This window comes from Kogia breviceps, chromosome 1, assembly GCF_026419965.1.
Source record: "Kogia breviceps isolate mKogBre1 chromosome 1, mKogBre1 haplotype 1, whole genome shotgun sequence".
Taxonomy (NCBI): Eukaryota; Metazoa; Chordata; class Mammalia; order Artiodactyla; family Physeteridae; genus Kogia; species Kogia breviceps.
The window spans coordinates 46,811,898-46,828,520 of NC_081310.1; the positions used below are offsets into that span (position 1 = coordinate 46,811,898).

A 16,623-nucleotide genomic window follows, 5' to 3' on the forward strand; every position below is an offset into this window, starting at 1 on the left:
AGAGATCAGTCTGTTAAGATATTTTGCATCTTGCTTCTAAGCTTCATTTAATGCAGTATAAAACAGATGTGATGGTATTGTTACTCAGACTTACAAACATACTTACTTTGGGAACAGAAAGATCTCTTCCCACAAATCTTAAAAATACTTTATTAACGGTTTAAAATGTTGGTGTATTAATATCTAGACCTTCTGTAATAGAAGAATTGGAATGTTTACTCTTGTTCACTTAACAGTTGAGTTTTAGAAATTAACCATTATTGGGACAACAGAGTTTCATCCAAAGGAACAGTTTTTTAAAATCAAAATAATATATGGAGTTATTAAGACAATGTGGTGTTGGCAAAAGAGTAGACATTTCAGTATGAACAAACAGAGAGCCCAGAAATAGACCCATGTAAATGTAGTCAACTGATCTTTGACAAAGAAGCAGAGGCAAAACAGTGTAGGAAAGATAGTCTTTCTAGCAGTTGGTGCTGGAACAACTGTTCATCCATATGCAAAAAAAAAAAAAAAAAAAAAAAAATCTAAAAACAGACCTTATCCCTATTCACCAGATTGCTTCAAGATATATCACAGACCTAAATGTAAAATGTAAAACCATTAAATTCCTAGACGATGACAGGGGAAATCTAGATAACCTTGAGTTTGGTGATGATATTTTAGACACAACACCAAAGGCATGATCTATGAAAGAAAGGATCAAAAAACAGAACTTCTTTAAAACTAAAAGTTTCTCCTCAAGGTGAGAGACACTGTCAAGAGAATGAAAAGATAAGCCGCAGATTTGGAGAAAATATTTCTAGAAGACATATCTCATATAAGATTTTTATCTAAAATATACAAAGAACTCAGAAAGCAACCTGATTTATTAAAAAAATTTTTAAAAATTTTTTGCTTTTGCATTATTCTGTAGCTTTCCTTCTTAATTTTATTTATTTATTTATTTATTTTTTAAACATTTTTATTGGAGTATAACTGTTTTACAATAGTGGGTTAGTTTTTCCGTTACAACAAAGTGAATCAGTTATACATATACATATGTTCCCATATCTCTTCCCTCTTGCATCACCCTCTCTCCCACTCTCCCTATCCCACCCCTCTAGGTGGTCACAAACCACCGAGCTGATCTCCCTGTGCTATGTGGCTGCTTCCCACTAGCTATCTATTTTACGTTTGGCAGTGTATATATGTCCATGCCACTCGCTCACTTTGACACAGCTTACCCTTCCCCCTCCCCATATCATCAAGTCCATTCTCCAGTAGGTCTGTGTCTTTATTCCCATCTAACCCCTAGGTTCTTCATGACTTTTATTCCCCTTAGATTCCATATACGTGTTTACTTCACTCTGTATGACAGACTCTAGGTCTATCCACCTCCCTACAAATAACTCAATTTCGTTTATTTTTATGGCTGAGTAATATTCCATTGTATATATGTGCCACATCTTCTTTATCCATTCATCTGTTGATGGATACTTAGGTTGCTTCCATGCCCTGGCTATTGTAAATTAAGCTGCAATGAACATTTTGGTACATGACTCTCTTTGAATTATGGTTTTCTCAGGGTATATGCCCAGTAGTGGGATTGCTGGGTCGTATGGTAGTTCTATTTGTAGTTTTTTAAGGAACCTCCATACTGTTCTCCATAGTGGCTGTATCAGTTGACATTCCCACCAGCAGTGCAAGAGTGTTCCCTTTTCTCCACACCCTCTCCAGCATTTATTGTTTCTAGAGTTTTTGATGATGGCCAATCTGACCGCTGTGAGATGATATCTCATATTAGTTTTGATTTGCATTTCTCTAATGATTAATGATGTTGAGCATTCTTTCATGTGTTTGTTAGCAATCTGTATATGTTCTTTGGAGAAATGTCTATTTATTTCTTCTGCTTATTTTTGGATAGGGTTGTTTTTTTGTTATTGAGCTGCATGAGTTGCTTATAAATTTTAGAGATTAATCCTTTGTCAGTTGCTTCATTTGCAAATATTTTCTCCCATTCTGAGGGTTGTCTTTTCGTCTTGTTTATGGTATCCTTTGCTGTGCAAAAGCTTTTAAGTTTCATTAGGTCCCATTTGTTTATTTTTGTTTTTATTTCCATTTCTCTAGGAGCTGATCCAAAAAGGATCTTGCTGTGATGTATGTCATAGAGTGTTCTGCCTATGTTTTCCTCTAAGAGTTTGATAGTGTCTGGCCTTACATTTAGGTCTTTAACCCATTTTGAGTTTATTTTTGTGTGTGGTTTTAGGGAGTGTTCTAATTTCATACTTTTACATGTAGCTGTCCAGTTTTCCCATCACCACTTATTGAAGAGGCTGTCTTTTCTCCACTGTATATACTTTCCTCCTTTAGCAAAGATAAGGTGACCATATGTGTGTGGGTTTATCTCTGGGCTTTTTATCTTGTTCCATTGATCTATATTTCTGTTGTGCCAGTACCATACTGTCTTGATTACTGTAGCCTTGTAATATAGTCTGAAGTCAGGGGAGCCTGATTCCTCCAGCTCCGTTTTTCGTTCTCCACATTGCTTTGGCTATTCGGGGTCTTTTGTGTTTCCATACAAATTGTGAAATTTTTTGTTCTAGTTCTGTAAAAAATGCCAGTGGTAATTTGATAGGGATAGCATCGAATCTGTAGATTGCTTTGGGTAGTAGAGTCATTTTCACAATGTTGATTCTTCCAATCCAAGAACATGGTATATTTCTCCACCTATTTGTATGATCTTTAATTTCTTTCATCAGTGTCTTATCGTTTTCTGCATACAAGTCTTTTGTCTCCTTAGGTAGGTTTATTCCTAGATATTTTATTCTTTTTGTTGAAATGGTAAATGGGAGTGTTTTCTTAATTTCACTCTCAGATTTTTCATCATTACTGTATAAGAATGCCAGAGATTTCTGTGCATTAATTTTGTATCCTGCAACTTTACCAAATTCATTGATTAGCTCTAGTAGTTTTCTGGTACCATCCTTAGGATTCTCTATGTATAGTATCATGTCATCTGCAAACAGTGACAGCTTTACTTCTTCTTTTCCTATTTGGATTCCTTTTATTTCTTTTTCTTCTCTGATTGCTGTGGCCAGGACTTCCAAAACTATGTGGAGTAAGAGTGGTGAGAGTGGGCAACCTGTCTTGTTCCTGATCTTAGTGGAAATGGTTTCAGGTTTTCACCATTGAGGACGATGTTGGCTGTGGGTTTGTCATATATGGCCTTTAATATGTTGAGGTAAGTTCCCTCTGTGCCTACTTTCTGGAGGGTGGAGGGTTTTTATCATAAATGGGTGTTGAATTTTGTCAAAAGCTTTCTCTGCATCTATTGAGATGATCATATGGTTTTTCTCCTTCAGTTTGTTGATATGGTGTATCACGTTGATTGATTTGTGTATATTGAAGAATCCTTTCATTCCTGGAATAAAGCCCACTTGATCATGCTGTATGATCCTTTTAATGTGCTGTTGGATTCTGTTTGCTAGTATTTTGTTGAGGATTTTTGCATCTATGTTCATCAGTGATATTGGCCTGTAGTTTTCTTTCTTTGTGACATCTTTGTCTGGTTTTGGTATCAGGGTGATGGTGGCCTCATAGAATGAGTTTGGAAGTGTTCCTCCCTCTGCTATCTTTTGGAAGAGTTTGAGAAGGATAGGTGTTAGCTCTTCTCTAAATGTTTGATAGAATTCGCCTGTGAAGCCATCTGGTCCTGGGCTTTTGTTTGTTGGAAGATTTTTAATCACAGTTTCAATTTCAGTGCTTGTGATTGGTCTGTTCATATTTTCTGTTTCTTCCTGGTTCAGTCTCGGCACGTTGTGCATTTCTAAGAATTTGTCCATTTCTTCCAGGTTGTCCATTTTATTGGCATACAGTTGCTTGTAGTAATCTCTAATAATTTTTGTATTTCTGCAGTGTCAGTTGTTAGATCTCCTTTTTCATTTCTAATTCTAATGATTTGAGTCTTCTCTCTTTTATTCTTGATGAGTCTGGCTAATGGTTTATCAATTTTATTTATCTTCTTAAAGAACCAGCTTTTAGTTTTATTGATCTTTGCTGTTGTTTCCTTCATTTCTTTTTCATTTATTTTTGATCTGATCTTTATGATTTCTGTCCTTCTGCTAAATTTGGTGTTTTTTTTGTTCTTCTTTCTCTAATTGCTTTAAGTGCAAAGTTAGGTTGTTTATTCGAGATGTTTCCTGTTTCTTAAGGGATGATTGTATTGCTATAAACTTGCCTCTTAGAACTGCTTTTGCTGTATCCCATAGGTTTTGGGTCGTCATGTCTCCACTGTCATTTGTTTCTAAGTATTTTTTGATTTCCTCTTTGATTTCTTCAGTGATCACTTTGTTATTAAGTAGTGTATTATTTAACCTCCATGTGTTTGTATTTTTTACAGATCTTTTCCTGTAATTGATATGTAGTCTCATAGCATTGTGGTCGGAAATGATACTTGATATGATTTCAATTTTCTTAAATTTGCCAAGGCTAGATTTGTGACCCAATATATGATCAATCCTGGAGAATGTTCCATGAGCACTTGAGAAAAATGTGTATTCTGTTGTTTTTGGATGGAATGTCCTATAAATATCAATTAAGTCCATCTTGTGTAATGTATCATTTAAAGCTTGTGTTTCCTTATTTATTTTCATTTTGGATGATCTGTCCATTGGTGAAAGTGGGGTGTTAAAGTCCCCCATTATAATTGTGTTACTGTCGGTTTCCCCTTTTAAGGCCGTTAGTATTTGCCTTATGTATTGAGGTGCTCCTATGTTGGGTGCATAAATATTTACAATTGTTATATCTTCTTTATGGATCGATCCCTTGATCATTATGTAGTGTCCTTCTTTGTCTCTTGTAATAGTCTTTATTTTAAAGTCTATTTTGTCTGATATGAGAATTGCTACTCCAGCTTTCTTCTGATTTCCATTTGCATGGAATATCTTTTTCCATCCCCTTACTTTCAGTCTGTATGTGTCCCTAGGTCTGAAGTGGGTCTCTTGTAGACAGCATATATATGGGTCTTGTTTTTGTATCCATTCAGCCAGTCTGTGTCTTTTGATGGGAGCATTTAATCCATTTACATTTAAGGTAATTATCGATATGTATGTTCCTATTACCATTTACTTAATTGTTTCGGGTTGTTCTTGTAGGTCTTTTCCTTCTCTTGTGTTTCTTGCCTAGAGAAGTTCCTTTAGGACTTGTTGTAGAGCTGGTTTGGTGGTGCTGAACTCTCTCAGCTTTTGCTTGTCTGTAAAGGTTTTAATTTCTCCATCAAATCTGAATGAGATTCTTGCTGGGTAGAGTAATCTTGGTTGTAGGTTTTTTTCCTTCATCACTTTAAATATGTCCTGCCACTCCCTTCTGGCTTGTAGAGTTTCTGCTGAAAGATCAGATGTTAATCTTATGGGGATTCCCTTGTGTGTTATTTGTTGTTTTTCCCTTGCTGCTCTTAATATGTTTTCTTTGTATTTAATTTTTGACAGTTTGATTATTATGTGTCTTGGCGTGTTTCTCTTTGGGTTTATCCTGTATGGAACTCTCTGTGCTTCCTGGACTTGATTGACTATTTCCTTTCCTATATTAGGGAAGTTTTCAACTATAATCTCTTCAAATATTTTCTCAGTCCCTTTCTTTTTCTCTTCTTCTTCTGGGACCCCTATAATTCGAATGTTGGTGCGTTTAATGTTGTCCCAGAGGTCTCTGAGACTGTCCTCAGTTCTTTTCATTCTTTTTTCTTTCTTCTGCTCTGCAGTAGTTATTTCCACTATTTTATCTTCCAGGTCACTTATCCGTCCTTCTGCCTCAGTTATTCTGCTATTGATCCCATCGAGAGTATTTTTCATTTCATTTATTGTGTTGCTCATCGTTGCTTGCTTCCTCTTTATTTCTTCTAGGTCCTTGTTAACTGTTTCTTGCAATTTGTCTATTCTACTTCCAAGATTTTGAATCATCTTTACTATCATTATTCTGAATTCTTTTTCAGGTAGACTGCCTATTTCCTCTTCATTTGTTAGGTCTGGTGTGTTTTTATCTTGCTCCTTCATCTGCTGTGTGTTTTTCTGTCTTCTCATTTTGCTTATCTTACTGTGTTTGGGGTCTCCTTTTTGCAGGCTGCAGGTTCATAGTTCCCGTTGTTTTTGGTGTCTGTCCCCAGTTGCTAAGGTTGGTTCAGTGGGTTGAGTAGGTTCCCTGGTTGGGGGGACTAATGGCTCTGTTCTGGTGGATGAGGCTGGATCTTGTCTTTCTGGTGGGTAGGTCCACGTCTGGTGGTGTGTTTTGGGATGTTGGTAGCCTTATTATGATTTTAGGCAGCCTGTCTGCTAATGGATGGGGCTGTAGACCTGTCTTGCTCTTTGTTGGGGATAGGGTGTCCAGCACTGTTCGTTGCTGGTCCTTGAGTGAAGCTGGGTCTTGGTGTTGAGATGGAGATCTCTGGGAGATTTTCGCCGTTTGATATTGCGTGGAGCTGGGAGGTCTCTTGTGGATCAGTGTCTTGAGGTTGGTTCTCCCACCTCAGAGACACAGCCCTGGTGCCTGGCTGGGGCGCCAAGAGCCTTTAATCCACGCAGCTCAAAATAAAAGGGAGAAAAAATAGAAAGGAAAGAAAAGGAAGGAAGGAAGCAAGGAAGGAGGGAGGGAAGGAAGGAAGAAAGAAAGGAAGGAAGAAATGAAGGAAAGAAGAAAGCAAGAAAGGAAGGAAGGAAGGTGGAGAGGAAGAAAGGGAGGAAGGAAGAGAGGAAGGGAGGAAGGCAGGGAGGAAAGAAGGGAGGAAGAAAGGAAAAAGGAGGGAAGAAAGGAGGGAAGAAAGGAAGAAAGGGAGAAGACAAAATAAAGTAGGATAAAGTATAGTTATTAAAATAAAAAATAATTATTAAGAAGAAAAATTTCTATAAAAAAAAAAACAGAAAAACGGGTTGGTCCCACCCTAGGACAAATGGTGAAAGCAAAGCTATACAGACAAAATCTCACACAGCAGCACACACATACACACTCACAAAAAGAAAAAAAGGGGAAAGTAATAGTATATCTTGCTCCCAAAGTCCACCTCCTCAACTTGGGATGATTTGTTGTCTATTCAGGTTTTCCACAGATGCAGGGCACTTCAAGTTGATTGTGGAGCTTTAATCCGCCGCTTCTGAGGCTGCTGGGAGAGAGCTCCCCCTTTCCTCTTTGTTCGCACAGCTCCTGGTGTTCAGCTTTGGAATTGGCCCCGCCTCTGTGTGTAGGTCGTCCGAGGGCGTCTGCCCTTCCCTCAGACAGGACGGGGTTAAAGGAGCAGTTGATTTGGGGGCTCCGGCTCATTCAGGCTGGGGGGAGGGAGTGGCATGGTTGCGGGGCGAGTCCATGGTGGCAGAGGCTGACGTGATGCTGCACAGGCCCAAGGCGCACCGCGCGTTCTCCCGGGGAAGCTGTCCCTGAATCCCGGGACCCCGGCTGTGGTGGTTTGCATGGGCTCCCGGGAGGGCCGGTGTGGAGAGTGACCTGTGCTCACACACAGGCCTCTTGGTGGCAGCAGCAGCAACCTTAGCGTCCCACTCCCATCTCTACTGTCCGTGCCCACAGCCGCGACTCGCGCCCGTTTCTGGAGCTCCTTTACGCGGTGCTCTTAATCCCCTCTCCTCGCGCCCGAGGAAACAAAGAGGTAAGAAAAAGTCTCTTGTCTCTTCGGCAGCTCCGCGCCCGTTTCTGGGGCTCCTTTAAGCAGTGCGCTTAATCCCCTCTCCTCGCGCCCAGGAAGCAAAGATGGAAGAAAAGGTCTCTTGCCTCTTTGGCAGCTCCAGACTTCAACCGGACTCCCTCCCGGCCAGCCGTGGTGCACTACACCTTCAGGCTGTTTTCATTCTGCCAACTCCAGACCTTTCCCTGGGATCCGACTGAAGCCCGAGCCTCAGCTCCCGGCCCCCGCCCGCTTCGGCGGGGGAGCAGACAAGCCTTTCGGGCTGGTGAGTGCTGGTCGGCACCGATCCTCTGCGGGAATCTCTCCGCTTTGCCCTCCGCACCCTGTGGCTGAACTGTCCTCCGCGGCTCAGGAGCTTCCCCCTCCGCCACCCGCAGTCTCCGCCTGCGAAGGGGCTTCTAGTGTGTGGGAGTCTTTCCTGCGAAGGGGCTTCTAGTGTGTGGGAGTCTTTCCTCCTTCATGCCTCCCTCCCACTGGTGTAGGTCCCGTCCCTATTCTTTTTCTCTGTTTATTCTTTTTTCTTTTTTCTTTTGCCCTACCCATGTATGTGGGGAGTTTCTTGCCTTTTGGGAGGTCTGAGGTCTTCTGCCAGCGTTCGGTGGGTGTTCTATAGGAGAAGTTCCACGTGTAGATGTATTTCTGATGTATCTGTGAGGAGGAAGGAGATCTCCGCGTCTTACTCTTCCGCCATCTTTAAGCCTAAATGTTTATTTATTTTCTTTTTAGTCACTCATTTTATACACATCAGTGTATACATGTCAATCCAAATCTCCCATTTCATCACACCACCACCACCATCCACTGCCACTTCCCCCCCCGCTTCGTGTCCATACGTTTGTTCTCTACTTCTGTGTCTCAATTTCTGCTCTGCAAACTGGTTTGTCTGTACCATTTTCTAGGTTCCACATGTATGCGTTAATATACGATATTTTTTTTCCTCTTTCTGACTTACTTCACTCTGTATGACAGTCTCTGGATGCATCCACATCTCTACAAATGATCCAATTTCATTCCATTTTATGGCTTAGTAATATTCCATTGTATATACGTACCACATCTTCTTTATCCATTAGTTTGTCTATGGGCATTTAGGTTGCTTCCATGATCTGGCTATTGTAAATAGTGTTGCAATGAACACTGGGGTGCACGTGTCTTTTTGAATTGTGGTTTTCTCTGGGTATATGCCCAGAAGTGGGATTGCTGGGTCATATGGTAATACTATTTTTAGTTCCTTAACGAACCCCATACTGTTTTCCATAGTGGCTGTATCAATTTACATTCCCACCAACAGTGCAAGAGGGTTCCCTTTTCTCCACACCCTCTCCAGCATTTGTTGTTTGTAGATTTTCTGATGATGCCCGTTCTAACTAGTGTGAGGTAACAACTCATTGTAGTTTTGATTTGCATTTCTCTAATGATTAGTTATATTGAGCAGGTTTTCATGTGCTTCTCGGCCATCTGTATGTCTTATTTGGAGAAATGTCTATTTAGATCTTCTGCCCATTTTTGGATTGGGTTGTTTGTTTTTTTTAATATTGAGCTGTGTGCTATTTATATATTTTAGAGATTAATCCTTTGTCCAGTGATTCATTTGCAAATAGTTTCTCCCGTTCTGAGGATTATCTTATCATCTTGTTTATGATTTCCTTTGCTGTGCAACAGCTTTTAAGTTTCATTTGGTCCCATTTCTTTATTTTTGTTTATATTTCCATTACTCTAGGAGGTGGATCAAAAAATATCCTGCTGTGACTTATGTCAAAGAGTGTTCTTCCTATGTTTTCCTCTAAGAGTTTGATAGTGCCCGGTCTTACATTTAGCTCTCTAATCCATTTTGAGTTTATTTTTGTGTGTGGTGTTAAGGAGTGTTCTATTTTCATTCTTTTCCATGTAGCTGTCCAGTTTTCCCAGCACCACTTATTGAAGAGGCTGTCTTTTCTCCATTGTATATATCCTTGCCTCCTTTGTCATAGATTAGTTGACCATAGGTGTGTGGGTTTATCTCTGGGCTTTCTATCTTGTTCCATTGATCTGTATTTCTGTGTTTCTGCCGGTACCATATTGTCTTGATTACTGTAGCTTTGTAGTATAGTCTGAAGTCACACCGTCTGATTCCTCCAGCTCCATTTTTTTCCCCTCAAGACTTCTTTGGCTATTTGGGGTCTTTTGTGTGTCCATACAAATTTTAAGATTGTTTGTTCTAGTTCTGTAAAAGATGCTATTGGTAATTTGATAGGGATTTCATTGAATCTGTAGATTGCTTTGGGTAGTAGAGTCATTTTCACAATATTGATTCTTCCAATCCAAGATCATGGTATATCTCTCCATCTGTTGGTATCATCTTTAATTTCTTTCATGAGTGTCGTATAGTTTTCTGCATACAGGTCTTTTGTCTCCCTAGGTAGGTTTATTCCTAGGTATTTTATTCTTTATGTTGCAGTGGTAAATAGGAGTGTTTCCTTAATTTCTCCTTCAGATTTTTCATCATTAGTAAATAGGAATGCTTGAGATTTCTGTGCATTAGTTTTGTATCCTGAAAGTTTACCAAATTCATTGTTTAGCTCTAGTAGTTTTCTGGTGGCATCTCTAGGATTCTCTATGTATAGTATCATGTCATGTGCAAACAGTGACAGTTTTGCTTCTTCTTTTCCAATTTGTATTCTTTTATTTCTTTTTCTTCTCTGATTGCTGTGGCTAGGACTTCCAAAACTATGTTAAATAATAGTGGTGAGAGTGGATATCCTTGTCTTGTTCCTGATCTTAGAGGAAATGCTTTCAGTTTTTCACCATTGAGAATGATGTTTGTTCTGGGTTTGTCGTATATGGCCTTTATTATGTTGAGGTAGGTTTGCTCTGTGTCCTCTTTTTGGAGAGTTCTTATCATAAATGAGTGTTGGATTTTGTCAAAACCTTTTTCTGCATCTATTGAGATGATAATATGGTTTTTCTTCTTCAATTTGTTAATATGGTGTATCACATTGATTGATTTGTGTATATTGAAGAATCCTTGCATCCCTGGGATAATTCCCACTTGATCATGGTGTATGATCCTTTTAATGTGTTGTTGGATTGTGTTTGCTAATATTTTGTTGAGGTTTTTTGCATCATATTCGTCAGTGATATTCGTCTGTAATTTTCTTTTTTTATAGTACCTTTGTCTGATTTTGGTATTAGGGTGAAAGTGGCCTAATTGAATCAGTTTGGGAGTGTTCCTTTTCTGCAATTTTTTGGAAGAGTTTGAGGATGGGTGTTAGCTCTTCTCTAAATGTTTGATAGAATTCCCCTGTGAAGCCATCTGGTCCTGTACTTTTGTTTGTTGGAAGATTTTTAATCACAGTTTCAATTTCATTACTTGTGATAGGCCTGTTCGTATTTTGTATTTCTTCCTGGTTCAGTCTTGGAAGGTTATACCATTCTAAGAATTTGTCCATTTCTTCCAGGTTGTCCATTTTATTGGCATAGAGTTGCTTGTAGTAGTCTCTTAGGATGCTTTGTATTTCTGCGGTGTCTGTTGTAACTTCTCCTTTTTCATTTCTAATTTTATTGATTTGAGTCCTCTCCCTCTTTTTCTTGACAAGTCTGGCCAATGGTTTATCAGTTTTGTTAATCTTCTCAAAGAATCAACTTTTAGTTTTATTGATGTGTGCTATTGTTTTCTTTTTTTCTCTATCATTTATTTCTGCTCTCATCTTTATGATTTCTTTCCTTCTGCTAACTTTGGGTTTTGTTTGTTCTTCTTTGTCTAGTTCCTTTAGGTGTAATGTTATGTTGTTTATTAAGATTTTTCTTGTTTCTTGAGATAGTTTTGTATAGGTATAAACTACCCTCATAGAACTGCTTTTGCTGCATCCCATAGGTTTTGGATCATCGTGTTTTCATTGTCATTTGTCTCTAGGTATTTTCTGATTTCCTCTTTGATTTGTTTAGTGATCTCTTGGTTATTTACTACCATATTGTTTAGCCTCCATGTGTTTGCGCTTTTTATGTTTTTTTTCCTGTAATTGATGTCTAATCTCATAGCGTTGTGGTCAGGAAAGATGCTTGATATGATTTCAGTTTTCTTAAATTTACTGAGGCTTGATTTGTGACCGAAGATGTGATCTATCATGGAGAATGTTCCATGCACACTTGAGAAGAAAGTGTAATCTGCTGTTTTTGGATGGAATGTCCTATAAATCTCAATTAAATCTATCAGGTCTGTTGTTTCATTTAAAGCTAGTGTTTCCTTACTAATTTTCTGTTTCGATGATCTGTCCATTGGTGTAAGTGAGGTGTTAAAGTCCCCCACTATTATTGTGTTATTGTCAATTTCCTCTTTTATAGCTGTTAGCAGTTGCCTTATGTATTGATGTACTCCTGTGTTGGGTGCATATATATTTATAATTGCTATATCTTTTTCTTGGATTGATTCCTTGATCATTATGTAGTGTCCTTGCTTGTCTCTTGTAACATTCTTTATTTTAAAGTCTATTTTATGTGATATGAGTATTGCTACTGTAGCTTTCTTTTGATTTCCATTTGCATGGAATATCTTTCTCCGTCCCCTCACTTTCAGTCTGTATGTGTCCCTAGGTCTGAAGTGGGTCTGTTGTAGACAGCATATATATGGGTCTTGTTTTTGTACCATTCAGCAAGCCTTTGTCTTTTGGCTGGAGCATTTAATCCATTCACATTTAGGGTCATTATTGATATGTATGTTCCTATTACCATTTCCTTAATTTGCGGGGCTCCTTTTTTTCTCTTGTGTTTCCCACTTAGAGAAGTTCCTTTAACATTTGTTGTAGAGCTGGTTTGGTGGTGCTGAATTCTCTTAGCTTTTGCTTGTCTGTAAAACTTTTGATTTCTCCATCAAATCTGAATGAGATCCTTGCTGGGTAGGGTAATCTTGGTTGTAGGTTCTTCCCTTTCATCGCTTTAAGTATATTATGCCACTCCCTTCTGGCTTGTAGAGTTTCTGCTGAGAAATCAGCTGTTAACCTTATGGGAGTTCCCTTGTATGTTATTTGTCATTTTTCCCTTGCTACTTTCAGTTATTTTTCTTTGTCTTTAATTTTTGCCAATTTGATTACTATGTGTCTCGGTGTGTTTCTCCTTGGGTTTATCCTGTATGGGACTCTCTGCGCTTCCTGGACTTGGGTGGCTATTTCCTTTCCCATGTTTGGGAAGTTTTTGACTCTAATATCTTGAAATATTTTCTCGGGTCCTTTGTCTCTTTTCCTTCTGGGACCCCTATAAGGCAAATGTTTTCACGTTTAATGTTGTCCCAGAGGTCTCTTAGGCTGTCTTTATTTCTTTTCATTCTTTTTTCCTTATTTTGTTCCGCAGCAGTGAATTCCACCATTCTGTCTTCCATGTCACTTATCTGTTCTTCTGCTTCACTTATTCTGCTATTGATTCCTTTTAGCGTACTTGTCATTTCAGTTATTGTATTATTCAACTCTGTTTGTTTGTTCTTTAATTCTTTTAGATCTTTGTTAAACGTTTCTTGCATCTTCTCGATCTCTGCCTCCATTCTTTTTCCGAGGTCCTGGATCATCTTCACTATCATTATTCTGAATTCTTTTTCTGGATGATTGCCTATCTCCATTTCATTTAGGTGTTTTCCTGGGGTTTTATCTTGTTCCTTCATCTGGTACCTAGCCCTCTGCTTTTCCATGTTGTCTATCTTTCTGTGAATGTGGTTTTTGTTCCACAGGTTGCAGGATCATAGTTCTTTTTCCTTCTGCTAGCAACCTGATTTAAAAATGGAACAAGGACCTTGACTGTCACCTCAGAGATATACAGGTGGTAAAGAAGCATGTGAAGAGATACTTCATATCATCATAGCTATCAGGGAAATGCAAATGAAAATAACAACGAGACATCGCTAAAACATCTATTAGAATGGCTAAATCTTGAGCACTGACACCACCAAATACTGAGGAGGATGTGGAGCAACAGAACTCTCATTTTTTGTTAGTGGGGATAAAAATGGTACAGGCACTTTGGAAGACATTTTGGTTGTTTTCTTACAAAACTAATCTACTCTTAGCATATGATTCAACAATTATACTCCTTGATATTTTCCCAAAGGAGTTGAAAACTTAGGACCACACGGAAGCCTGTACAAAAATGCTTGTAGCAGATTTAGTCATAATTGCCAGATCTTGCAAGCAATGAAGCTGTCCTTCAGTAGGTGAATGGATAAATAAACTACTGTATACCCAGTCACTGGAATGTTATTCAGCACTGAAAAGAAATTAGCTGTCAAGCCATGAAAAGATATGGAAGAACCTTAAGTGGAAGAAGCCAATTTTGAAAAGGCTGCATACTATATAGTCCCAACTATATGACTTTTTGGAAAAAAAACTATGGAGACAATAAAAAAAAATCAGTGGATGTGGGTAAGGGGAGAGAAACAAATAGGCAGAGCATAGAGGATATTTAGGGCAGTGTAAATAATATATATGATATTACAATGGTGGGTATATGTCATTATACTTTTGCCTAAACCCGTAGAATGTTCAACATGAAGAATGAACCCTAAGGTAAACTTAGGACTTTGGGTGATTATGATGTGTCAATGTAGGTTCATGCTTGGTTAAAAAAATGCCCTTTTCTGGTGAGTGATAATAATAGGGGAGGCTGTGCACATGTGGGTGCAGGGGAGATCTGTATACCATCTTTTCAGTTTTGTTGCAAATGTAAAAATTCTCTAAAAAAATTAAGTCTTTAAGGGGGGGGGGTGATAAATATTGCTTCTACTCCGGGTTTTGGGCCTTAAGATACCTGCTTGAGCACCCACTGTACCAGTGTGAAATAAAATTTGTCTATCTCAGATCTGTTCTTCAGCATCGTTTAGTTGCAAACTGAGATCACAGAGCAGCCTCCACAGGTCATCCACATGTCCTCAGGAGGGAGCCCCACCCCTGCTTCCTTAACTTCATCAGGCAGGAGCAAGATGGACTTTGTTCCAAAAGAAAAATTACCAAATCCCCACATTTAGGAGATTTCCCTTTATTCTGAGTCTGGGAGAGTAAAGAATGAGAAAACCAGTGCAGTCTAAGCCAGCACACTATACATGATGAAACTCTGAGCTTGTGCAACATTGAGATTTTATAACTTACTTATAACCTCACATTCTAAGATAGTATTTATGCCCAGGAAACTTTTCTTGAAGGGAGTGGGTAAATTTTCATTTACAGTTTAATTGTCACATGACATCAGTAAGCATTGGATTTGTATACCAGTAACAGGAAACTCGATAATTACTGGCTTAAGCAAGTTAGGATTTACTTTTTCATGTAATATGTAGTCCAGAGATTGACAATCCATGGATGATGCAACTGCTGAAGGATGTTATCAAGGAACCCATATCCTGTCTTCTTAGCTTATGGTTGTTGTCTTCATGATCGCAAGATGGCTGTTGTATCTCTGTAGACTTCATCAGAGTTTTTGGAGGCAGGAAGGGGGAAGGATAAAGGGAAATTGCTTTTTAGAAAGCTTTGCATTTTTCTGGTAGAGCGTACCCTCTCAGAGATTGATAACCCCCTTTCCTTGGCCAGAATGTGTGGCATAGTTGGTATGACTTGATATTTAACTCATGGTATCTGGAAGTAGTATAGAATAGTGGTTGAGAACATGGATCTGAGTTTGAAAATTCGCTGTGTTACTTCCTAGCTGTGTGACTTTTAACATTCTGTGTCTCAATTTCCTTGTCTATAAAGTGGGTCTAGTAATAGGTACCTATGCTGTTGAAAGGATTAAATGAGTTAATATATGTCATTGTTTTAATGGACATGCATAGTTTGTGTTAAGTATTAGTTATCATTAGCATCTTCACTACCTAGAAGAGTTATTGAGATTGGAACTGTAAATTTATCACTCAGGAAATTCATTTTCTTTGAGATAGGAAATAGAGCATTTAGATGGTTTTGTACCAGGGATGATTCAAAAAGATGGTAGAACTTAAGCACTCGTGATTGCATTATACTATCAAAATTTATGGTCAAGTTAAAGTATTGGAGTCAGTTAAATTATTCATTTAATTCATCTTAGAAATTGATGGTGCTTAGGGCCATCTTGAACAAATTGTCATTTTAGCAGCAGTCCCCTAAAGTTCATTCAGCTCAATAGAAATTTCATCTCATCAATAGAAAGTTTGAAGACTTAGCTATGTATTGAAATTTGATTTTGTTGGTATTGTTACTGACTTTTTCCAATTTGTAATCACTCTACTTAAAAAAAGTATTAATTATTTTTCTATTTTGTTTTTAGCCCTATCTGCTTTGATATGATTGAGGAAGCATACATGACGAAGTGTGGCCACAGCTTTTGGTAAGATGATTTTATTTAGTGAAATTGTCTTTTGGCAATTTTTAACTTGTGTGTAAATGTAGCCAGTGAGAAGTTATGTTTTTAAAGCTTCTGTTGGTTATTTTAAATCATATTTCCTTGACCAATATACCTTTACAGGTTTGACAGCTCAAGGCAAATGTGGTTGGTGGTGTAATTTCTGTGAAATACTTAGATTTACTATCAGGCTTATAGATGAAACTATAATAATAAACTTTTGGGTTTCTTAATTGTTTAAACAACTTTGACTGCTGTTTTAGGAAATTGAGGGGTGCTGGGTAATTAGGATGAAGCATGAAGCACCTTTAACTCACTTGTGGGGGGTAGATGCGAGGGCCATTAAAGCAGGCTGGAAGGTCATTGGAAAAGGATATTAGAGGATTAAAAAGTTCTGTGTTCTTTAACACTTTGCTCAGTGCTGTCTTTCGGTTATATGTCATGCTAATCTGTATATTTAAAAGATTTTCAGTTGTGATAAAATATGCTTATCTTAACATTTACCATCTTAACCATTTTTAAGTGGAGTGATATTGAGTATTGTAACATTGTTGTGCAAATCAGTCTCCAGAACGTTTTTATCTTGCAAAACTGAAACTATACCCATTAAACAACAAGTGCTGTTTCTTATC

The 16,623-nt window shown here is 38.2% G+C and overlaps 1 protein-coding gene across 5 annotated transcripts in view; it reads left to right on the forward strand.

Moving 5' to 3' along the window:
- COP1 (COP1 E3 ubiquitin ligase) overlaps positions 1-16,623 on the forward strand; it is a 284,440-nt gene that overhangs the window by 24,160 nt on the left and 243,657 nt on the right. For all 5 annotated transcript variants that reach the window (XM_059051973.2, XM_067031134.1, XM_059052006.2 and 2 more), the window contains exon 2: positions 15,917-15,976. In XM_059051973.2, the coding sequence (XP_058907956.1) occupies positions 15,917-15,976 (60 nt within the window). The remainder of the gene's footprint in view (positions 1-15,916; positions 15,977-16,623) is intronic.